We start from the raw sequence: 24,509 nt of genomic DNA, 5'->3' as shown, positions 1-24,509 counted from the left end.
ATGATTTATTGCCAAGAAAAATAAGAAAAATGATGAAGACATGGTAGAGGATGAGGTTGAATTGGAGAAATTATATAGGAGATCTCTACCTTCACGTGTTTGTGTGTCTGTTTCCTTAATGTTAGACATGTGACAAATTGGTCATACATTCATTAATATCAAAGAATGGTTCATTTTTAGTAAGTGTGCATTTAAGGAAATAAGAACACAGACACGTGAAAGGAGAGGTCTCCTGTATAGTTTCTAGTTGAATTGCAGGCAAGAAGAGTGATGAATGAGAAGCAAGACTTAGCCATAAAGGGCTTTCTTACCAAGTTAATACTAGAGGTATCAATATGGAGAATTCAGGATGAAGTTTAGCGTTGATTAGTTATACTATATATATAGTATACATGGTTCATATTTAAATGAACATATATGTCCTATCTTTGAAATCCTATGAAATTAATTTATAATTCATTTTTTCTAGTCCAGTGATATTCGTCAAATGAAAATTACAAAATAAAACAATCTATTTCTCATCTCAAATCTCTCTTTATCTATTTTCAAAAGTTTGAGAGTAGAAAGTAGAAATGTTGTAGTACTAAATTATTAAAGTATAATCTAAGGAATAATTTAGAAATCTAATGACATTAATTATAACTATTTTAAGTTTACGTAATTAAACATAATTAAAAATGAAAGTCCAAGAAGTTCAAATAATTAACGATAAAAAAACACTTCATTTTCAAGTTTGTGTGAAAGAAAATGCTAAATATTGTTCTCTTTTTGTTATTATTGTTTATTTATTAAGTGAAATGAGTACTTGTGATCCATGAGTAACTTATTTTGAAGAGAAAATGAAGAAGAAGAAGAAGAAGAAGAAGAAGAAGAATAATAATAATAATAATAATAATAATAATAATAATAATAGAAACTTGACATGCAAAAAAAGAAACATTGAAATTAAAGAAAAAGCTAATAAATGGTGGCGATATATATATATATATATATATATATATATTATTTTACTTAATTATTATATCTTAAATTGACTTTGAGGGAAATTTTACTACTTTTACATCACAAATTTTATTTTATTTTTCAATTTCCATAATGGTTTTATCTTAATTTTCGTAAAAAAAAAAATGTGCACAATAATATAACAGAAGTAAATTTTGAATGTTAAAGTACTACCACATCAATTATCTTTACCACAATTAAAAGGTGATAACAAAATTTTAAAAATTAAGAGTATAAATACACGTCTCTTTATGTTTATATAATTAATATATATATATATATATATATATATATAATACCAATAGAGTCCCTTAAAAATTATTATCGCATTGATATACTCTTTTAATTTTTACAATTACAAATATTCAATTTGTCCTTCAAAAAAAATAGAAGTATACACACACACACACACACACATTTTTAATTACATTATAAAATTGAAGAAATGAGTCATTTTATTTTATTCATCAAAATGTTGTTAAACAACATTATCTAAAAAGAAGCATGAGCACAATTGTAAAAACATTAGGACGCACTCATATAATCATGTCAAATTTTAAGGGTGTCGAAAAATTCGCCCAAAACTTTTATTCATAAAATTAAATTCATTCATAATGCTCCGACTTGATAACATTTTAAAATATATTGTATGACGAATTCATGAGTCACGGTACACACTGTCAATGAAAGGTATATTTGATTATCACCGAACCAAACTACGTAGTTGTCATTTCTTTATTAGAATTATTATTCCAGTTCATTTTAATTACTTTTCAACGTCTTTTATCGCAAAAATCATTACGATTCGCTTTGCTTAAAAAAAGTCAATAATAATGTTCATACCTCTCTCCCCCCTCTCTCACAACACTCTAGAAAAACATATTAAAATCATATATTGACTTGTTCAAATAAAATCCTACTTGAAGTCCAAATTAAAATTTGCAAAGACTTCAACTCAAATATGATATTAAATTATTATTATTATTTAAAAAAAAAAAGGGGGGGGTGAGGGCGTGAAATGGGTTGGGCGTTAAGAAACTCAAAAAGGCAGGCAGTGACATGCGGCAGTGATTGTGTCCCCAAGAGGATTTTGCGCTGAAAAGTAAAAACATTCTCGTTTTTTTTTGTATTTTATTTATTTTTCTAATATTAATATTGCATTATAATATTTATAATAAAGCGGGAAATTCGGCTAGACACGTCGGAGGGTGGATGACGTGGCAGGGAAGCAGCCCCACCTAACACTCCGACAGTTGCGCTTCTGTTTATAAATAATAATAAACAAATAAAAGCTTTCTTCCAACGCGGATGGTAAAATCCCAACGATAAAACATGCACAGTGGGGGTGTCACACGTGACATGTCAGTTCACACGTGGAAAGCCTCACCGTCGGTATGTGTGTGAGAGAGACAGAGGCGGTTAGTGGCGGTTGGGTTGGGGCGAGTTGGGGACAGGGTAAAACCGTAAAAGTGACCTAACCAGGGTCGATGGTTTTGTTATTAAACGCCCGTTAACTACCTAACCTTATACGTTATTCCCTGTTTTTTTTTATTCGATAAAATCCGAGAATACCCATTACTTTTTAGAAAATGACAACTCTACTCCTAATGTTTTATAATGTTACAATAAAGCCTCTTAAATTTAATTTTATTTACAAAATAAACTTTCCATTAATCGACCGTTAGTCAATTATTAAATTTAATGAAAAAAAATTAAATTAATAAAATGATAATTTTACCCATCCACACAATTTTGATAACATAATTTAAAAAAATGACATTAATTTAATAAATAAGTTAAAAACGTTAGTCAATTAATTATAATATATTTTAAAAATTAAAATTATAAGTGAATCAAATACCTAACAATAAAATATTTGTTGTATGCAATTCATGCAAATTAAATGACTAAATATATATATTTTTATTAAATAAAATATATTTTTAAAATTTTGATTTGACTAAAATTATATATATATATATATATATATTTCACATATAAATCACGGTTGACTAAAGGTCATATAATGAAATGTTCATTTATTAATAAAATTAAATTTGAAGGGAGTATTTGGTAATATTTGAAAATATAGGGGGTGGAGTGTCATTTTCAAAAAACTATATTTTTACCTTCTTTTTTTTTTTAAAAAAAAAATGTTTTTGGGGAGGGGAAGGTTGGGGTTCAATCTATAAAAGGCCGCTTAGTCGGAGCTTCTTTGACTCCAGTGCTTTGAGCTCTTTCTCGGTTTTTTCCCTGCATTCTCCCATTCAGATCTCGCAAGGGGGGAGAGAGAAAAGCACAGGTGAGCTTCGGGGAGACGGTGGCAATGGCGGTGTCTCAGAGATGGTTTTCGGCGGTTATGCTGTTTTTAGTGCTGGCGTTCGTCGGAGTAGTAATGGCGAGAGTCCGGACCGACGAGATCTCGGATTCCAGGTGCGTTTCTCGGCACCCAAACAGACTCAATAGTCTTTTCATATCTCGCTCTGCTTGTGTGTGTGTGTGTGTGTGACGACATTGCTGGTTTCTTCGGAGCAGAGTGTCCTACTGAACGTACCAAGACCTCCCGCTAGCCATATATATTTAAGCCCTCTGTTTTCAAGCTCTTTTCAGTACGTTGACGGAATTCGTGCCCAATGTGTTGAATATTTTTTAATTCTCGGTTCTGTGCTGCGAAATTTTGGCTACATTAGTATTACTTCACAACCTGAGCCTCCGTTAAGATCGGCTCGCATACACTTTCCCTTGCCTTCTAAATCTTCTGATTTTTAGTTTTTTCGAGCGTGCTGAAAATTTCTTCAGAAATGTATGTTCTGTCATTTGATCTTTTTTCTTTTTGGCCAAATTAAGACCACATTATTATGTCACAGCACTCTGCTCCTCATTTATTTTATCTTCGTCGCCATTAATGGCGGTTATACTGAGAATTGAAAATACATCTTCATTTACTGCGAGCAGAGCACGCACATAAAGAGGGAAAAGTGCGTGCATCTCTGTGGCTTTGCGGAAATTCTTATATTTTCTTGTTTGATTCACAGAAATGGAGGTCCAGGGTGGTTGCGGGGCTCAAGCAACTCAACAATGGCGGCTAGGTCAGTACTCGGTTCCACTCAGTATTCGGTTTGAGATTCATCATTGATCACGAGCACCAACTTCTATTTAATTATCGGGGGATCTGAGCCGTCCGTCTTTTCTTTCTCCAAATCACGACCATCGCATTTACTCTCTTTACCTACGATTCCTCTTACCTCGGGACCAACCAATTTCAGCCGTCGAGATCCCATTCTCCAGATCTCAACCGTTTATTCCGTTACGGTTGTTCCTTCGGATTCCATTGTCTTAACAACCTTCTCTCTTCCTCACACTTTCTAGAATTACCCTCCCAAAATGCGTCATATCCCCGAGCTTCCTACGCTACTAGACGGTCGGTGGTGGGTATTTCCGTCTTTTGACTACTCGCTATATTATAAAAAGGCGAGTTTTGGAATTCCCGCCGACGGGGCGTCTCGCCCGTTCTTCTACTGTTTTAACGGTGCATCAGTGGCGCCACTGGTGCGTCGGCCTTGAGCAGTGAACTGTCGGGATCGTCTAAATTACCAAAATACCCCTGTCCTGCCAACCGTTAGCCAAAGAATGCCTCTTGTGTGTCCGCTGCTGCGAGTACGCAAACCACTACTTTTTCACCCTCGATGTTCCTTTCTTTCTTCTTTTTTCTTTTTGGGCTAGCACCTGATATCCACGTGTCCATTTTACGATCCACGTGACTAATCTTACCCCCACAACTCCAAAGAAAGGGTAAATTCAAAAGTTTAGGGACGGAAACGGACCCGAGAGGATTTAAACACCTGACCTCATGAGATGTACTCATCCAACCCGCACTACCACCTGAACCACACCCTTGGGATTTCCTTTCTTCCTTTTCTCTGAACGGGTCCGTGGCCCAATCGGTTGGGATCACACATATTTATAATATTGATGAACAGATGACTAATCACGATTCAAATTCAATGGGTTTTGTTTTAAATTAATTGGTAGCATGGTTGGTGCAGGATCGCAGAGGCTGAAGCTAGGAATAAGGAAGCAGTGGCAGACCCGGAGGAGGTTGTGTCCATGGTTCAGAGGTGGGTCTCTCTGTAATTGTTTACTGCTCACTTTTTATTAGCTCAAGCGTCACTGCATTGAATGATATACAGAAGGCTTCGGTGTGAATTTGTGATGTAGTTCTTTGGGGGGAGTGGTGGTCCTGTTTTTTTTTTTTTTAATATTTAAATTGTATTAATAGACATCAGATCAAGCCTTCACCAAGTCACTAGAGATGATAATCTCTCTTGACTTTCGACAATGTTTGATCATATTGGAATATAAATGGTCCTCAACTCCTCTCCTCCCCCCCCCCAACACCCCCCCTCCCTCCGCCCAATTTTTCATCGATGTCCCAATTATGCCCCACTTTTATGGCTTTATAAAAGTTTGTTGGGGTTGGCTAAGCACATGCTCTTTATCTGCTGCATTATCCGTCCCCTGTTTTCTGAGCTCCTTCACATGACACTACCCCTTTAATCCCGTGCCTCGCACATTCACATTCTGTTGCGTCTCTTTCCATTTCCGATTTTGATAGCTGAGTTTGTACAGATAACACAAACTCATAGCGTTCTTATTACATTACTATGCTTACGTATTTAATTAGCATTCCATCATGTCCTCCACATATAGAATCTTGTTTTTACACATTGGACACCTCCACTTATTCAAAGACATCCAAAATTAAAATACAAACTTGTCTCCAACACAGAGGTAAACATCGTCAATTATCCTTAATGGTCTAAAAAGACTTTCCACGTTTTGAGGTGTGCCCAGTGAATTGCCCATGTTTTTCATTTTCTTCTGCGGAAACTACACAAGTAGCGGCTTACAGGATGCCAGGGTTGATTCGGTAATTAGAAGTTGTTGCATGGTGAGAAGAAAAGCAGTTTGGGCATATCTATTAGGGAGGGGCACATGGGTTGTCAGTTGGTCTTTCGGTTCTCCTTAATTAAATTGGGCACATAGCGCACATCTGAGTTTTCAATGAAATCGACTGCAATAATGTCATGCAATTACCCTTTTAAATTTTATTGTTTTTTTTTATAATTATTTCGTTTTTATGTGACAGCTAAGTACGGTTTTTTTGTAGCCAAAGACAGAAAAGTGCATTTACCTTGTGGTTTTGCATCCGTTCTAAAATTGATCCTAGAAAAAAGAAGAAAAAAAAAAAAGGATACCTAATCCATGGAAGGCCGAACTGCTTTGAGAAGATATGATGACAATATACATTTTTTCTATCCTCTCTATTGGATTTCATGTATCCAAACTTGGATTGGGGAGGTGTTAGGATTTTTCCCATAACGGATGTGGAAGGGGCTAGTAGTAAGTGTGAAGTGTCTCACCCCTTGAGCTAGTTTTTAGGGTTGAGAAGGTTCTGGACCACCAAACACTGATATTAGAGACTGATTCACCTACATTCTTCCTAATATGACGTGCTGGGGAGACCCCGATGGTTGCCTTGTCGGGAGAGACCTCGATGTGTGAGCGGGAGTTTGTTAGGGTTTTATCTCACATCGGGGGATTAGCACTGTCACAATACACTGCAATGTTATTCGAAGTGAATGTTGAGTTTTGGGTATTTATGTTAGAGATACTAGTTTAAAACTTAAGTAGGTAAAAAAGATTTAGGAGGGAAGACGCTGGGGCTAATGAATCTTAAAGTTTAAAGATTTTTTAAAATTGTTTTGGGGGGGTAAGATCAGCTATGCCATGAATACTTAAACTATGATTAAAGAGCTTAATTAATTAAATAATAATAAATAAATAAATAAATAACAACGGTTAATTGGTATAGTAACAATTAATTATATATGAGTTGATGGAATTGGACAGGAGCATTGGCAACAGCACAGAAAGAAGGAAACTGGGGTTTTTATCCTGCGGAACTGGAAATCCCATTGATGACTGTTGGAGGTGTGATCCGACCTGGCAAAAGAACCGCAAGCGCCTTGCAGACTGTGGCATTGGGTTCGGCCGAAATGCTATTGGCGGTCGCGACGGGCGTTTCTACGTGGTCACCGACCCCAAGGACGACGACCCCGTCACCCCAAAGCCCGGCACCCTGCGCCATGCCGTCATCCAGGACAAGCCCCTCTGGATTGTGTTCAAAAGGGATATGGTCATCACACTCAAGGAGGAACTCATCATGAATAGCTTCAAGACAATTGATGGGCGAGGAGCGAATGTACATATTGCTAATGGAGCCTGCCTCACGGTTCAGTATGTTAGCAACATCATAATCCACGGCATCCACATCCATGACTGCAAATCCACGGGGAATGCCATGGTTAGGAGCTCCCCCAACCATTATGGGTGGAGGACAATGGCCGACGGGGATGGCATCTCCATTTTCGGGGCAAGCCACATATGGATTGATCACGTTTCTCTGTCTAACTGTGCGGACGGCCTCGTGGATGCTATAATGGGTTCCACCGCCATTACCGTTTCCAATTGCTACTTCACCCATCACAATGAAGTACGTGTGTAGTTGCTTACCCTCATGCTCTATATATACATATCCTCCCATCTGTTTGCTATTTAATTTATATCATGGGAAGATGGACTTATTAATGTGTGTATATATATGTTGTTGTGTTTCAAATTAAAACACACAGGTGATGCTGTTGGGCCATAGTGATTCTTACGTGCAGGACAAGAGCATGCAAGTCACGATTGCCTTCAACCACTTTGGAGAGGGTCTCATCCAGAGGATGCCTAGGTAATCCTCACAACTAATTGAACCTTGGCTTTCAAACATCTTTTTTCTTCAGTTCTTCCTAATTTTACAAGTAAAAAGGAAAAGAAAAAAGAAACTGCATCCTCTACTTAATTGCCTAACTAGCTAAGTTAGCTTATATATATATATATATATATATATATATATATATATGGGATTTGAAATTAAGGATGTCATGTCACGACTAAAACGAAAAATAAATACGCAGGTGCAGACATGGGTATTTCCATGTGGTGAACAATGATTACACCCACTGGGAAATGTATGCCATCGGTGGAAGTGCACAACCCACCATCAACAGCCAGGGCAACCGATACCTTGCCCCCAACAACCTTTTCGCAAAAGAGGTATGTGAAACATATATAGTGTCTCCCTGAATTGGGGATGGATGGATGGATGGATGGATAGTGATGAATGAAATTAATTGAATGTAGGTGACAAAGAGGGTGGACACGCCGAACGGAATGTGGGGGGGTTGGAATTGGAGATCAGAGGGAGACCTGATGCTGAACGGAGCCTACTTCACCTCCTCAGGTGCCACCGCTGGTTACGCTAAAGCTTCAAGTCTGGCCGCCAAGCCTTCCAACATGGTTGCTACCATGACTATCTCTGCCGGTGTTCTTGACTGCCGCAGGGGCCACGGGTGCTAGCTACCAACACCCCCCGGGAGGCAATAGGGATCCGTCATTTACTCCCTACACATATCCATTCATCACCCTTTTCAAATGGGCAAAAAAAAAAAAAAAAATTACCCGTTTATTTTCTTCTTCCTTTTTTATTTCCAGCATTTTGCCCCTGGTAAATTTCCAAATTTATTGTCGTATTACTGCGCCCTCAACCATATACCACCCATGCATTATTCCTCACTACAATTTGCATATGTTGACAAGTGTACATTTTTTACACGTGTCATTTGCATCAAATGTTATGTCACACTTATTATTCCCATTCTTCCACTTTGGCCATGCTGCTCAACCTCGGCCTGCATCCCATGAAAAGAAAAGAAAAAAAAAAAAAAAAATACCACCTCCATTGATACGAGCAGGTGCGGAAGTGTTGTTTCTTTTCTTTTCTTTTCTGTTTTTTTCTTGTTTCTTCTTCTGATTACTTTCAGTGTTTCAATTCCCATCTGCCACAATCATATCCCCGCTAGCTAGCACATGGTGTCATCAGTTTGTCTTAAAATTAGAGGAGCCTTTTTCGCTATATACATACCTATGTATTTGCATGTCTTCAATTCGGAATCTTTAATTTGAGGGTTTTATAGAAATGGTATGATTTCTTTTTGCGGTTGTTTTCTTTTCTTTTTCTTCATGGTCTTTTAAGTCACACAGGGATTATAACTACTAGTCTGGATTAATGTCGAAGTCTTGAGTTTAGCTTTCTTTTTTTTAAAAAAAAAAAACATTTGTATTACAGATGAACGCAAGCAAAGCTGCAAGGTTCTTTGTACTCTTTTCCTATTCTATTTCCTTTTTCTTTTTTTCCTTCGCTTTTTTTTTTTTTTTTTTTTTTGTTGGCTTTTCTCAGCTAATGGAATTAATGGATATTTTTTTCTGTGGTTGTGCGTTGTGCAATTGTGCTTCCGTTTCCCTTCCCTCTTTGTGCTTTTAACAGTTTTTCCTTTTGCCCTGCCATTGTGATTCTCAGTCACTTGCATTGCGCTGAACACCCACGCTATAAACCACAAGCTCTCTGGCGCACCAAAATTTATGTGGAGAGACAAAGGAGCCCAAATTGGAAAAATATTAACTAAACGTGTCTCCCATATCATTCATATACTAATTCAATAAAATACTATCAACTCATATATTGGACCAATGGCTAAATCATAATTAGTTTTCTTTTGAAAACAAATCGAAAAAAAAAAAAAAAGAGTTGCCTCTACTTTATGTGTGATTAGTTTATGAATGATACGGTAGAATTGGTCTATTTAATAATTTTTTATCAAATTAACTAATAAAATCATAGTTAGGCTGAGTCGCTAACTAATTCTTAGTTGCATATTTCATCCTCCCCATGATGAAAGGCACATTTAATTAGTAGTTTAAAGAATAAAAGAAAAAAACAAAATACGACAACCAACAAAACACGGTAACATCACCTTTTTGTGGATAATTAAGTAGCAAAAATCTTAAGACTTGTATGTGAGGTGATCAGAATGAAACTTAATATAAAAAATGAGCATATACACAATTTAGGCAACAACATCGATCGAAAATAAGATAAGTGAGGGACAACTTAAATGATTTGGGCATTTGAAATAAAAACATAATAGAGCAAAGAGTGAGTTATTGTTTCTAACATAATAAGGGGTTGGCCTAAAATAATGTGAGATGAAGTAGTGAGACAAAATTTAATAATCCTTAGTCTAATAGACGAAAACGCTCTCAACAAGGTTAATTGACGGAAAAGAATTTATATAATCGGCCCTATCTACTGGGACTAAAGGCTTGTTGTTGTTGTTGTTGTAGGGATAAAATTTAATGTTATGTATATATTCTGTGCACAAATATAAATATCTAAATTCAAAAATGGCATTAGTTAATTTAGATTTTAATTATAGCGTTTGAGGGCACTTGAATGAGGAAAATAATGAAAGAAATATAATAGGAAAGGCCCATTATTGTTTAAGTCAGAAGCACAATTAGGAGGTACATATAGAAGAAATGTGAGAGTAGATAACCCCTTATTCTGAAATACGCATAAGGGCATAAACTAATTAGGCTAAGCGTGTGCGAATGCGAGGGTAAACATCAATTCCTTAAATAAACTCTGTGCGCAGAAGCAAAACTAAAACGGTATTTATTGTTAGGGTGTGGCTCGTATGGGTTAGGTAGCCGCACCACCCAGCAGTTTATGTTGACATTGCAGAGAAAACCAGCAGCTCTCCACCAAACAACTGGCTACCATGTTGACTTTGCAACTACCTTGTTTGACTGTCTCCCTCCCATATGTGTATATATATGTGTGTAATTGTGTGTGGCATTGAGTGGTGAGTTGTGTGGGCTTTGGGCTATGTTGTGTGCGTGCAAGAGAGTTGTATTGTGAGAGAGCTAAAAGTTGTGTGTTCCAGAGAGTGGTGTACTGTGTGTGAGGCAGAGTGAATCCTTGTAGTGAGAGTGAGAGAGGAGTTGAGGGCAGTAGCCTCCTCCTTCTCCTTGTATAATTCTCCCAACGGTTATAGTGAATTTTGTATGCTCCTGTGGATGTAGGTCACAATGGACCGAACCACGTAAATTTGGTCACGTATTTTGGTTTTGTAATTTTGCTTGTGCGATTGTTGCTCATGGATCACTTCCCAACAAATGGTATTAGAGCCAGGTTGGCGCAAAATCACTGGATCAGGGCAAAATTCCCAAATTTGAGCCTCTAACCAATAACTCAAAACTCGTTTTTGAGACCACCAAAACATTCCTCTCATTGAAACGAAGCCAACGGCAGTAACCGAAGCTCGAACAAAACTCAGACGAAGTCGCACGCGCTCACACGCGCCACCGGCAGAAAGACCGCATTGCCACGCGCCTTCACGTGCTCTCATGCGCCAGCATCTAATCGGGAAAGATTGTCGCACGCTCCCACGAACCGACGAAAGTCTCGTGCACGTTCAGAGGTTGAAGACGCTAATGTCAGCCGCCACATAAGCACTGAGTCAGCACCGCATCAGCAAGTGTCAGCCACGTCATAAGGCCACGTCAGCGCTGAGTCAGCTGCACAGTCAGCAGTCACGTCAGAGGGGGACAATGACACGTCAGCAGATCGTACAGTGCCACGTCAGCAGTCGAGCCCACAGACACGTCAGTAGTGGGCCCCAAAACACGTCAGCAAGTGGGGACCACAGTGCCACGTCAACAGACGGCATCAATAATGGCGTAAGTGGCCGTTAACGTCGTTAGGAATATTCCGTTAAGGGAGGGAATATTCCGTTAATGTTAACGGAGAGTTGACTGTTTTTGACCAATTTGACCTGAAGTTTGGCTGGGCTTTTTGGAGTCATTTCAGGTCGATTTTCGAATGGCTTGAACCATTTCTAAGGTTTTCGGCCGTTCTGGAGCCATTAGCGGTGTCTGTTTTGTGAGATTCAAAGCAAAATGACAGGAATTGGCACTTCAAAATTTGAGGTGGAGAATTTTGATAGGTGGAACAACTTCAATTTGTGGCATAGCACGGTGAAGGATATTTTGGTTCATCAAGGCTTGATCAAGTCGTTGATCGAGAAGAAGCCAGATGATTTCAAAGATGATGATTGGACCGAATTGGAGATGAAGACAGTCAGCACAATCCGATTGTGTCTGGAAAATGAAGTTAAATATTCGGTGTTAAACGAAACCTCACCGATAGAGCTCTGGAAGAAATTGAAGCAAAGGTATATGTCGAAGTCCCTTACCAATAAATTGTTCCTGAAGAAGAAACTTCATCAACTTCGAATGAACGAGGGAAGTAGTCTTTTTGATCACATAAATGATTACAATAAGATTTTGACCCAATTGTTGAGCCTCAGCGTAAAAATTGATGAAGAGGATAAGGCGCTTCTACTTTTGTCGTCTCTACCAGTTTCATTTGATAGTCTGGTAACTGCATTGCTCGTGGGGACGGACACCTTGAAGCTAGATAATGTGATGGCATCACTTCAAGATTACGAGACGTTAAGAAAGCCGATTGTGATGTCTCGTGAGCAAGCTTTGGTAGCTAATAATGAGAGACAAGGAAGAAGCAAAGATCGAAAGCTCAGAAGTAAACAATGGCGTTCAAAATTAAGAGGACGAGATACGAACGAGGTCGTATGTTACTGGTGTTATAAAAAGGGGTACTTCAAGAGGGACTGTGAAGATTGAAAAAGATACGAAAAAGAAAAGAAGACACGGGACAGTGTCAACATATCGGAGCATGCTACATGGCATGGTAATGACGAGGTCCTTATAATGGCGAGCAGCTTACATCGACAAAATTGAAGAAATGTGCAGTTTCGATACTGTAAGAAGCACGGCCATATGAAGAGAGAGTGCCGAAAATTGATGAGAAAGAACATGAATGCTTATGGCAATCCAAACGATGATGGATGGGTTTTGGACTCTAAGAGTTCAGTTCATGTTTGTTTTAAGAAAGAATTTTTTCATTCTTTCAAAGAAGTTCGCGATACGGTATCACTCGGTAATGGGTCTTCATGCGATGTCAGAGGGATTGGATTTGTGAAACTAAAGACGCCTGTTGGAGCAATCCGTATTTTGGATGACGTAAATTTCGTTCCAAGAATGCGAAGAAATTTGATCTCCTTTAGTCGGTTGGATTCTAAGGGTTGTCAAATCTCTGTCGCAGGTGAAGCTATGAAGGTGACCCGACGTGACTTAATGATATTTACTAGGAAGGAGTCTCGTGGGCTGGATCAGCTGATGGGAACCACAGTGGTTGGTGGTTTGACCTCAGATGATGATAGCGGCACATCGTCAGAAACGAACAGATGAGTTCGGTTTGTCGATGAAGAAGGCGGTACTTTTTGCATGGTTCAGACGTTTGAACCAAGTTATGAAGACTTGCTTTGATCGAGTTCATATCAAGGTGGAACTGTAGACTTGGGAGTTGATACTCGCCAAGGTGGAGATTGTTAGGTTGTGGCTCGTATGGGTTAGGCAGTCGCACCACCCAGCAGCTTATGTTGATATTGCTGAGAAGACCAGCAGCCATCCACCAAACAGCTGACTACCATGTTGACTTTGCAGCTACCTTGTTTGACTGTCCCCCTCCCACATGTGTATATATATGTGTGTAATTATTTGTGGCATTGAGTGGTGAGTTGTGTGGGCTTTGGGCTGTGTTGTGTGCATGCAAGAGAGTTGTATTATGAGAGAGCTAAGAGCTGTGTGTTGCAGAGAGTGGTGTACTGTGTGTGAGGCAGAGTGAATCCTTGTAGTGAAAGTGAGAGAGGAGTTGAGGGCAGTAGCCTCCTCCTTCTCCTTGTATAATTCTCCCGACGGTTATAGTAGATTTTGTGTGCTCCCGTTGATGTAAGTCACAGTGGACCGAACCACGTAAATTTGGTCTTGTATTTTGATTGTATAATTTTACTTGTGCGATTGTTGCTCGTAGATCACTTTCCAACATTTATGGATGACGAAATAGATAAAAGGTAGGGCATGCCATTGCCAAACTTAACAAAGAAGGGAAGGAAGCAAGAAGAAAATATGTGGAGGAAATTCCAAAAGCAGTCACGTGGATGATGACCAACACCAACAATGGAAGCACCGACAACCAACCCACACTGCCCTGCAGTCTGCACTGATGAACCGAAGAGATCCTCCCGGCTGCTGTGCTAGTGCTAGCTACAGCTATCAATTGAGTCAATGACATTAATATTGCATTTGCAAAAAGCAAAACCACTGGATCTCATCATGGCTCTTAGGCTTCCTCACAATAATTAAAATCTAATGTTTCCCTAACACACAACATCATTATGCTTGTCCTTCTCCTTAATTATATGAGTATATGACAATAAGAAAATTAAAGAAAGAAAAACAAAGGCACCCTAATCAAATTAAACAAATAAGAGGATTGTCCGGGCTTAATTGCTTGCTTGGTGTATTCCATAAGATTAATTGATGTTCCTCCTAGTTCCTATTACTCTCCGTCTCACTTTGCTGTCTAAAGTGAAGGAAAAAGAGAGGGTTATTATGTTATATGTATCGACAAAAAAACAAAGTGCTCTCAGGTGGTCACTCCTTAAGATTGGTCAACATCCTCCCAAGTGTAAAATTCTCTCCTTTTTCATTTGTATTTTTTTACTACTAAAAATAAACAATTGTTTTTCATTATCAAATATAGAATCGTAGGACATGAGAAAGGATCCCAATCCGGCAAATATAGTATTTTTTTTTCTAAAGAAATATTATTATATTCATCACACATAGTTGACTTTAGATGTAGTAATTTTTTTATACACAAAAACCAAATAAATGATTTGTTTTTTATTAAAAAAAAAGTAGTGATCTTAATCACCGTCATAAAGATAAAAATCAAAAGTATAACCCATTGTAAGACCCAACTCAGGTGAGATATTACCTGCTTTAGCCTATCAGTCTCACGAGTTTATCCTATAAAAGACGTCTCCCCTAGTTAGAGTTCAAACCCTCCTTATAAGTCCAAGATCTTCCTAATATACATTCGATGTAGGACCATAACAAGCTCTCCCGTCCAAACTCTGACATCCTCGTCAACGTGATTTCCCTAGTATGCATGTGAGGTGAGTTCGTGACAAGCTCTCTCGTCTAATTTCTAACATTCTTGTCAGCATGATATCCCTAGCACACATCCGATGTGAGACTACCCTCTTGTCTAATCTCTGACGTCCTTGTCAAAGTGGTTTACACCTCTATGTAAGATCCACTCTCATGATACTCCTACTTAAATTACTAAATTGTCTCCATTTTCTAAGTAAAAAACATAAAAGATCAGATTTTTTTATTTTTTATTTTTTATTTTTTTTTGTAAATGGTGTTGTTTGAAACACTTTCAAACAAGAGTTCACATATGTTAAAATGGGAGTACGGTCAAAGAGTACTTAAAGTCCATTCAATTGCTCAGTCAAAAAAGAGGCAGAAGGTCGGTCAAAAGATCTACAGAGAGAATTAATGTGGGAAAAGTTGAAAGATCAAGGTCTGCCTTCTGAGCTCGGATCAGCATCCGTATCACGTTATCAGCCGGCTGCAGCTAAAATTGAGGGCATACTTTGAATTTTTGAATAAATTTTAACATAATTTTATAGAAATTCATTAAACACAATTCAAAATTCAATCTTTGAAGCATCAACTATTGACACGATTGAGAAGTCATTTGGCGATTTTTGAAAACAGGAAAAAAATATCCAACCAAACAAGCATTGGAAATTTCTTGGGAACTAATTAAAATTGCAAAATAATTTAATTTTACTTTTTGGCGTTGTGGACTTCAAGTTCAAATCCAAATGCAGCGGGCGGAAAAAATATGTGAGACAGGAGATGAGCTTTCCATTGACCCAAAAAATAAAAATGGAACTCGTCGAAACCAAAGGTGATAAAACGAGTACAGCAGAAATAGACAAATTGAAAATACAAAATACGACTAATATCCCGCTATTGTAGGCCATGAACAGAAGAACCTCCCCTCTTTTGTGCCAAAATGCACTTGCTATTTGACCACCTCTCTCTCTCTCTCTCTCTCTCTCTCTCTCTCTCTCTCTCACCGCATGACCTCAGAAATTGAATCCCATTTCCACTCCCTCTCCGTGTTTCCACATGCAGCAAGCCAAACGCGTGCCAGTAGCAACCAGATCAACCTCGTGGTCTTGCTGGTTCGCATTAACTACTGTCATCATTCCACAGCCTAAGGACAAGGAAAAGACTAAAGGAGGCTGGTTAAACATGGTCATCTTCATGTGCAGCTCTTTTGCCTCAATGCCCGCGGGTAACTACCAAAAGTGCACGACCATTGTACAGCTGGTATCACAGGGCATCATTCTTTACTGGGAAATCTCCCCTCTCATTTTACATGCCTCAAGGTATCACCCACCCTCCCCTCTCATTCTACATGCCTCACAGCTGTTCACTGCTGCCATCACAAACACCACAACAGATTGAACCGAGCAGGAAAAAAAAAAATACAGTAGATTGTAACTAACAGCTGTGGCATCATGTAGGTCAAAGTTTGTTTATTAATCAGTTTATACTCTTCCTAATCCCTGCATGACCCGACCGGTTCATATGACATATTTTAGTGCATGGAAAAAGTGATTTTGTCCCCATTTTCAGGGAGCATCAACAAGAAAGATAGCTATTTTCCCTTCCTCTACAATTCTTCCCACACAGCCAAGCAGAAAACAAATTCTCAGTATAGCAAAAAGCAAAAATTTAATCATTAATAATATATATGGCATGGCAGCAACATCAGCATATATATCTCACTCTTGCATAAGGCCTGTTTGGAAAATGTAACCGGCCTCACCAAAGTGGGATGTCACCTGTGCAAGAGCCTTCGAGCGATGAGAAATTTTGTTTTTTACTTCCTTGGCCATTTCTGCATAACTGCAACAATGACAACATCATCAGTTTGCTACATTGTGATTGTATGACTACATACCTCAGAAAATAATGTTAGAAAGTGTGGTTGATACTTGATACTTACGTCTGCTCATAGCCATCAGGTTGAAAGATAGGATCCCATCCAAAATCATTGGGCCCCCTTGGATGAACTATCCTCCCCTAAAACGGCAGCCACAAATTAGTTAGTGCAATTGATGAGTAATATCATGTTAACACATAGAAATTAAAATAATTTTCCACAACCGAAAATTAGCAAAAATAACAAATGTATGCAGAGCATCAAGTGTTTTCCTATGAAGCTTTACATTGACCCCACAAAAAAAAAAGAATAAGTAAGGATGAACAAGCTAGTAAAGATGGTTCATACAGATTATAATAGTTCTCCATTATCCCAACTCATCCTACTTTGAAAGAGTAAGCTACTCTGATATATGATGGAGATAAACAACACCATCTATAACCACCAGTTTCCAAGTCCCGCAGGGTAGGGCCTGCCATATGAATCCTATTTCTACCATTCTGCAACAGTCTAGAGCAATATACTCATAAATCCTTTCTTACAACTCTAGGTTTACGCCTCCCCCTCCCCCTCATACAGCTTCTAACACCAACTTCACTCATTTCATAGCGGCATTACTAGGTCTACATTGCAGGTACAGAGTCTCAGCCAACCTTCCATTTACCTTATCTTCAACAAGTGCCATGGCTAACTCATTGCAAATTTTCACCAAAATTTTAAAAATTTTAAAAATAAATATAAATAAATAAATAACCATGCAAATGTCTTCATTCTTTAATTTATCTTTTAGAGTTATGATGCTCATCCTTCTAAACACACTTCAGCTACATTTAATTTTTTGGTTATGTTGTTTCTTTGATGCCCAACATTCTAATCTATGCTGCAGAGGTCGTCTTTATAGACACCCTACAAAATTTTCCTATCCATGTTGGAGATACTCTACAATAACATGCCAAATGCACTTCATTTCAACCTACTAAAATTCTATGTGTAGCAGCTTCATCAGTTTCTCCTGCTTTCAAAATAGAGATCCATGTTGGTTCTTAGCCACCACATTTAATGTATTCATTGCTCCTAGAACAATTAAAATTGCATTTCGTGCTTTGCATCATATTTCTAGTTAGTTTTGAAACAACTGATACAAAAGCTTCTGTTCATAATTTTAACTTGGATTCTACTCCACCTTTAGCTTCACCAATTAATACAATATCATCTTAAAACAACATACACCACAGAACCTTCTTTTCCCTTATTTCTACAGTCGTCAAATCTACACTTATTCAAATTCAAATGGACTATCATTTGTTCTTTGCTAACAAGTTGCACTCAAAAGAAAATTGAATGACAACTTCTTCTCCTTAAAAGAGTCCAGTTTTATCTCACTTAGTCTTTAAAGCATTTAATTATTACAGGAGACATTTTCGAAGTTGTTCTCCAACTCAATTCAGGTATGTGTTTCAGAGAGAGCAAAATAATACAAGAAAATGATGACATCCTCCTAATCACCAAAACAGAAAAATGAAAAGAAGAAAAATCCATTCAAGAAAGATGTACAATCCCACTGAATATCAGGTAAGCACATTCCTTCAAAATTGAAAGCAGAAGCCCACAAGGATGCAAGAAAACCATCTTAACCAAAAGCAGAAACAGGCAAAAGATGATCCTTGAATGTCCAGCCATTCCTTGTCATCAAACATACCAAATCACAACACAGTGCATCTCCACAAAATTTATTCTTCCTCCCAAATACCCTCAAAGAAGGCAGAAAACCAGCTCATGAATCTTAACAAATCCAGCGCTCTCCAACAATCCAAAAAATTTATTTTACATCCTCCAAACAGCCAAATAATGCATGAAAAGATGACCCTGAGAATCACCATGGCAAGTCAACTAAAAATATCCAGAGATAATGCCTTCTAGGGCCTTTTACCCTGTTAAAGCTTCATATACATTATTGGGCCACAAGCTAACATTTTGCCTTTAGGTAAAGAGGCAATCTAATATGGTATCAGATTATGGTTGCCAGGAGGTCCTTAGTTCCACTCTTGTTGCCTGTATTCATCTCTCCCATGCAATCAGGCTGTATGTGCAGCGGAGTGTTAAAGCTCGTATACATTGTTGGCCCAAAAGCTAATAGCTTAAGCTTTTAGGTGAAGAGGTAATCTAGCATAACCTATGACAAATCGTTGGTGTAAACCATAGTTGTCAAAAAGAGATTCCATCGTGAATCAAATCCCAATTTCAGGAATCAAGAACCAAATAAATCGTGACATTCGGTAAAAAAATTTCCAAAATCAATTCCAAATAACATGCATATATGTAACATGTAGAACAAAAAGAATACATTGAAAAATGAAATATTCAACAAAATAAAGGACTGATTTTAAAGGCTTAATAGTAAAAAATACCAATATACAACAACAACAAAAGAAAGAGAAAGAATCAAGAGAAAATTACTAAAAAATCAAATTTTATGGTGTTTGAAAATCATATTTGATGCATTTATATATATGCTTCCTCTAGGAACTAAAAAACAAGAAAAATTAATCAAAAACTAAACAAAACCAATAAAAATTTTAGAAACTAATAACAACTAACATTTGAATGTTGAGAACTCTCCTAAACTTCAAAATTCTCAGCCAATCAGTACTAAAGCAGAACAAACCCTTCTAAATCAGAGACCAAAGCTCGGGTCCAAGGGTGAAGAGACAAAGCCTAAAATTCAGTTTTTTTTAGAGCCCTTGAAGAGAAGACCAAAGTTATGGTAACTCGGGTCCAAGTGTGAAGAGACAAAGCCTAAAATTCAGTTTTTTTTAGAACCCTTGAAGAGAAGACCAAAGTTATGGTTTCTTTTATCTTACAATAAAAAAATCATAGACAGAAAACAAGGTCTTTTTGAAAAAATAAAAACACTTGAGCACTAAAAAAGATTCTTTTGGGACATGACTCAACTGCTACAAATAGACTGAATCAATTGATTTATAAGATTCGATTGATTTGTGTTTGAATCAAGTGATTCAGGTATGACGCAGGTAGCTCTTAATTCTCCTGCAAGTCAAGCTAAAGTTAAAATTATTTAATTTTACGTTCTTCCAAGCATAGAACTTCAATTAATCTCATTTTTTTGTATTAGAATACATCATGCACCCATAATCAACTCTAAAATTATTATTAACTTTAAAAATTATTCTTCAAAGATTAAAATAAATAAATAAAAAGCAAACATAATATGAAGGCTCAAGCAAGCAATAAAGAGGGGCATAAAACACCAGAGCAGAGTCAATCACCATTGAAGACAATGACAGCTCAAATGCGGTTATTGGATGCAGTAGTTTGGCCTTCAAGAATATTGAATGGAGGGTGTAATGAAGGGAGTGGGTATGACTGAAATCACGTTGTTTTATGGGTCGTGTTCTGTGTTGGGGGGCGGGGGTGAAACAAGAGTGGAACATTTTTCCCCTCAGTGAGATAGATGTCTTATGGGTTGTATTGTGTGAAAATAAAAAAATAAAAAATAAAAACAAGAGTGGAACAGTTTTCCCCTCAGTGAGAGACAGAAATGCCATTCTGATAAATAAGGGAATCAGCAATTCCATCAGAAATTGAATTCTTCTTACATTTAAAGAAATCCAATGATAGAATGTCATTACAGCCTCAATTCCATAAGCCAAATTCCACATGAGGTTGAGGTTATAGTGTCAAACATAAAATGAGTATTAAAATATTATTTCAATCAGATTAGCACCTAAGCTTGTCATAAGTACAATTGCGTACACTCATTTGTCTCTGCGCTCGAAATATATATAACATCAACAACAATCAAGCCTTACGTACGACTAGGTGAGGTTGATTACATGAATTCTTTTCCGCCAATCTACAAAATTTAAAGCAATATCTACGACAAATGGAGGACTTTTAAATCCTCACTATCTCATTCCAAGCTATTCTAGGCGCTCCTTCCACTGCCATGAACATTAAATAGCTCACTCACTAGCACATTATTTGCCTACACTGCATGTCTCTAAAATCTAAAATTCCAAATTGTTGGGCTTTTGTGGAGCCTAGTTGTGTTTAATTTGGATGCCGACCCGACCCCTATTTAATTAGAGATTTCTATCCCAGGAAAATTTTGGAGCCCATTCAGAACGGAACCCTAGGCGCAACATATTAAAGGATTGCTTTCGGGTGATTAGGGTTGGTGTGGTTGTACCTGCGAGAGAGCAAAAGGGAGAGCATTGTATCGCCGCACTCTCTGTGTTTTCTTCTTGATAATATTGAAATCCCTGCAACTCCGTGGACGTAGGCAAAATTGCCGAACCACGTAAATATTGTCTTGTGCGTGTGATTGATTTTTCTTTGGCATTATTTTCTCTATTTTGTTTCTCACAAATTTCGGGAATTTGTTGTTTATTCCCAACAACTGGTATCAGAGCCTAGGGTAGGTTCGAGTGGGAACAATGGCAGAGGAAGCAGGAAAGGCGTCTAGAATAGAAAAGTTTGATGGCATAGACTTTGGATTCTGGAGGATGCTGATCGAGGATTATCTCTATGGGAAGAAGTTACATCTACCGCTTCTAGGAGAAAAACCTGCTACTATGAAGGACGAGGAATGGACTCTCCTTGACAGACAGGTACTGGGAGTTATAAGATTAACTCTGTCCAGGTCTGTTGCACACAACGTCGTGAAGGAGAAAACTATAGCAGATCTGATGAAAGCTTTGTTTGGTACGTATGAAAAACCATCAGCAAATAACAAGGTACATCTGATGAAGAAATTATTTAATTTAAAGATGGCAGAAAACGCATCTGTAGCACAACATCTGAATGAGTTCAATACGATCACAAATCAATTATCGTCGGTAAAAATTGATTTTGATGATGAGATTCGTGCACTGATCGTTTTGGCTTCGTTGCCAAACAGTTGGGAGGCAATGAGGATGGCAGTAAGCAACTCTACTGGAAAGGAAAAACTGAAGTATAATGATATACGGGATTTAATTCTGGCTGAGGAGATTCGCAGAAGAGATGCAGGCGAAACCTCAGGATCCGGCTCTGCCCTAAACCTTGAGACCAGAGGCAGAGGTAATGACCGAAATTCAGATCGGGGTAGATCAAAATCCAGAAATTATAATCGAAACAGAAGTAAATCCAGACCTAGCCAAAAGGGACAATGCTAGAACTGCAGGAAAACGAGTCACTTTAGGAGACAATGCAAAAGTCTTAAGAAGAAGAGTGAGAATGATTCTGCTAATGCTGTAACAGAAGAGGTACAGGATGCACTACTTGCAGTAGACAGTCCACTTGATGATTGGGTTTTTAACTCAGGAGCTTCCTTTCATACTACTTCACACCATGAAATTATACAGAACTATGTAGCAGGAGATTTTGGTAAGGTGTATTTGGCTGATGGTACAGCCTTGGATGTTGTGGGTATGGGAAACGTCCGGATGTCATTGCCAAATGGGTCTATTTGGTTACTAGAGAAGGTACGACATATTCCTGACTTGAGAAGGAATTTGATTTCTGTCGGACAGCTTGATGATGAAGGGCATGCGATGCTGTTTGCTGGTGGCACTTGGAAGGTTACAAAGGGAGCCAGAGTATTGGCTCGTGGAAAGAAATCTGGTACTCTATACATGACCTCAAGTCCGAGAGATACAATTGCAGTTGCTGAAGCAAGTACTGATACAAGCTTATGGCACCGCAGACTTAGTCACATAAGTGAGAAGGAGATGAAGATGCTGCTGTCAAAAAGGAAACTACCGGAATTGAAGTCCGTTGATTTTGACTTGTGTGAAAGCTGCATCTTAGGAAAGCAGAAAAGGGTGAGTTTCTTGAAAAGTGGCAGAACACCGAAGGCTGAAAAATTGGAGTTAGTGCACACAGATTTATGGGGTCCTTCTCCTGTTGCATCCCTTAGGGGTTCAAGGTACTACGTTACTTTCATTGATGACTCAACCAGAAAGGTATGGGTTTATTTTCTGAGAAATAAATATGATGTATTTGAAACTTTTAAGAAGTGGAAGGCTATGGTTGAGACAGAGACAGGTTTGAAAGTAAAGTGTTTGAGGTCGGACAACGAAGGAGAGTACATAGATGGAGGGTTCAGAGAGTATTGTGCTACACATGGAATCAAAATGGAAAAGACCATTCCTGGGACACCACAGCAGAATGGTGTGGCTGAGCGCATGAACAGAACTCTCAACGAGCGTGCTAGGAGTATGAGGCTACATGCTGAACTACCAAAAACTTTCTGGGCTGATGCTGTCAGTACTGCAGCTTATCTGATAAACCGAGGACCTTCAGTTCCCATGGAGTTTAGACTTCCTGAAGAGGTTTGGAGCGATAAAGAGGTAAATTTTTCTTACTTAAAAGTTTTGGTTGTGTTTCTTATGTTTATGTTGATTCTGATGCTCGTAGTAAACTTGATGCAAAGTCCAAAATATGCTATTTCATTGGCTATGGTGAAGAGAAATTTGGCTATAGGTTTTGGGATGAACAAAACAAGAAAATCTTCAGAAGTAGAAATGTGATATTTAACGAACAGGTTATGTACAAGGACAGGTCAACCGTAGTGTCAGATGTCACAGCGATAGACCAGAAAAATTCTGAGTTTATTAACTTAGATGAGTTGACTGAAAATACTGTCCAGGAAAGGGGTGAAAATGATAAGGAAAGTGTAGAATCGCAGGAAATTCAAATTACACCTGTAGCTGCGGTTCGTAGATCTTCCAGGGCCACTAGACCTCCACAGCGTTATTCACCTGCTTTAAATTATCTTCTGCTAACTGATGGTGGTGAGCCAGAGTGTTATGATGAAGCCTTGCAGGACAAAAGTTCAAGCAAGTGGGAGTTAGCCATGAAGGATGAGATGGACTCCTTGTTGGGGAATCAGACATGGGAACTAACTGATTTGCCAGTAGGGAAGAAGGCTCTGCACAACAAGTGGTATCAGAGCCAACGATTCGTAACTCTAGGTGAGCGACATTGTAAAAGTCGAGATGAGAAACTAATTCTCCTGGCATACTAACAGTTGGAGGACCAAGTGTGTAGCTGAGGCCAATAAGGATCATCTAGGCTGCAGATGGATCCGAATAGGGTCAATACGTGGGAGGTAAGATTGGTTTGGAGGCACGTAGAATGCAATCTGAGGCATGTAAGACGCCAATGGTAAGGCCCACTTGAGCAACTGTTGGAGAATTGTCCCAGAAGGGAGACGATTTCTGTTCAAGGGGGAGCAGGAACTCACAAGTGAGGGGGAGATTGTTAAAAATTCCACTTGTGAGCTTGTCCAATGTTGAAAAATTAAAGTGGATAATGGGTGCTTATATACATGGATGGACCCAAGACCCAATTAGCTTGAACTTTTGGGTTAAATTGGTGTTCACCCATGTGTATCAAACCCACCCACGGGCTCCTCCATTCCTAACAAGTGGTATCAGAGCCGACGGTTCGTAGCTGCGGTCCGTAGATCTTCCAAAGCCACTAGACCTCCACAGCGTTATTCACCTGCTTTAAATTATCTTCTGCTAACTGATGGTGGTGAGTCAGAGTGTTATGATGAAACCTTGCAGGACAAAAGTTCAAGCAAGTGGGAGTTAGC

The 24,509-nt window shown here is 38.4% G+C and overlaps 2 protein-coding genes and 1 long non-coding RNA gene across 3 annotated transcripts in view; 2 read left to right on the top strand and 1 right to left on the bottom strand.

Moving 5' to 3' along the window:
- Positions 1 to 3,190: 3,190 nt before the first annotated feature.
- On the top strand, positions 3,191 to 9,376 carry LOC131151303 (probable pectate lyase 8). Its single transcript, XM_058102557.1, has 7 exons — positions 3,191 to 3,435; positions 4,038 to 4,091; positions 5,049 to 5,120; positions 6,916 to 7,558; positions 7,698 to 7,801; positions 8,028 to 8,166; positions 8,254 to 9,376. The coding sequence occupies exons 1-7, from the start codon at positions 3,329 to 3,331 to the stop codon at positions 8,467 to 8,469; spliced, it is 1,335 nt and encodes a 444-aa protein (XP_057958540.1). The 5' UTR covers positions 3,191 to 3,328; the 3' UTR covers positions 8,470 to 9,376.
- Positions 9,377 to 15,959: 6,583 nt separating this feature from the next.
- The window catches only part of LOC131151302 (uncharacterized), a 44,290-nt gene continuing 35,740 nt past the window's right edge, over positions 15,960 to 24,509 (top strand). The window contains exon 1 of the long non-coding RNA XR_009135706.1: positions 15,960 to 16,346. This is a non-coding gene — a long non-coding RNA (uncharacterized LOC131151302). The remainder of the gene's footprint in view (positions 16,347 to 24,509) is intronic.
- Positions 16,482 to 24,509, bottom strand: part of LOC131151301 (inosine triphosphate pyrophosphatase) — a 51,408-nt gene continuing 43,380 nt past the window's right edge. Inside the window, exons 6-7 of the mRNA XM_058102556.1 lie at positions 16,970 to 17,046; positions 16,482 to 16,869 (exon numbers count right to left, since the gene is read on the bottom strand). Of these exons, the coding sequence (XP_057958539.1) occupies positions 16,746 to 16,869; positions 16,970 to 17,046 (201 nt within the window). The 3' untranslated portion in view covers positions 16,482 to 16,745. The remainder of the gene's footprint in view (positions 16,870 to 16,969; positions 17,047 to 24,509) is intronic.

The sequence above is a fragment of the Malania oleifera genome, chromosome 3, assembly GCF_029873635.1.
Source record: "Malania oleifera isolate guangnan ecotype guangnan chromosome 3, ASM2987363v1, whole genome shotgun sequence".
Taxonomy (NCBI): Eukaryota; Viridiplantae; Streptophyta; class Magnoliopsida; order Santalales; family Ximeniaceae; genus Malania; species Malania oleifera.
This window is presented reverse-complemented; position numbering and strand designations above follow the sequence as displayed.

Bases quoted from the DNA above. Each gene is read 5' to 3' on its own strand.
- LOC131151303 (XM_058102557.1), top strand. From the start codon at position 3,329: ATGGCGGTGTCTCAGAGATGGTTTTCGGCGGTTATGCTGTTTTTAGTG. The intron at 4,092-5,048 runs GTCAGTACTCGG...TGGTTGGTGCAG, and splicing joins AACTCAACAATGGCGGCTAG to GATCGCAGAGGCTGAAGCTA. The intron at 5,121-6,915 runs GTGGGTCTCTCT...GGAATTGGACAG, and splicing joins GTTGTGTCCATGGTTCAGAG to GAGCATTGGCAACAGCACAG.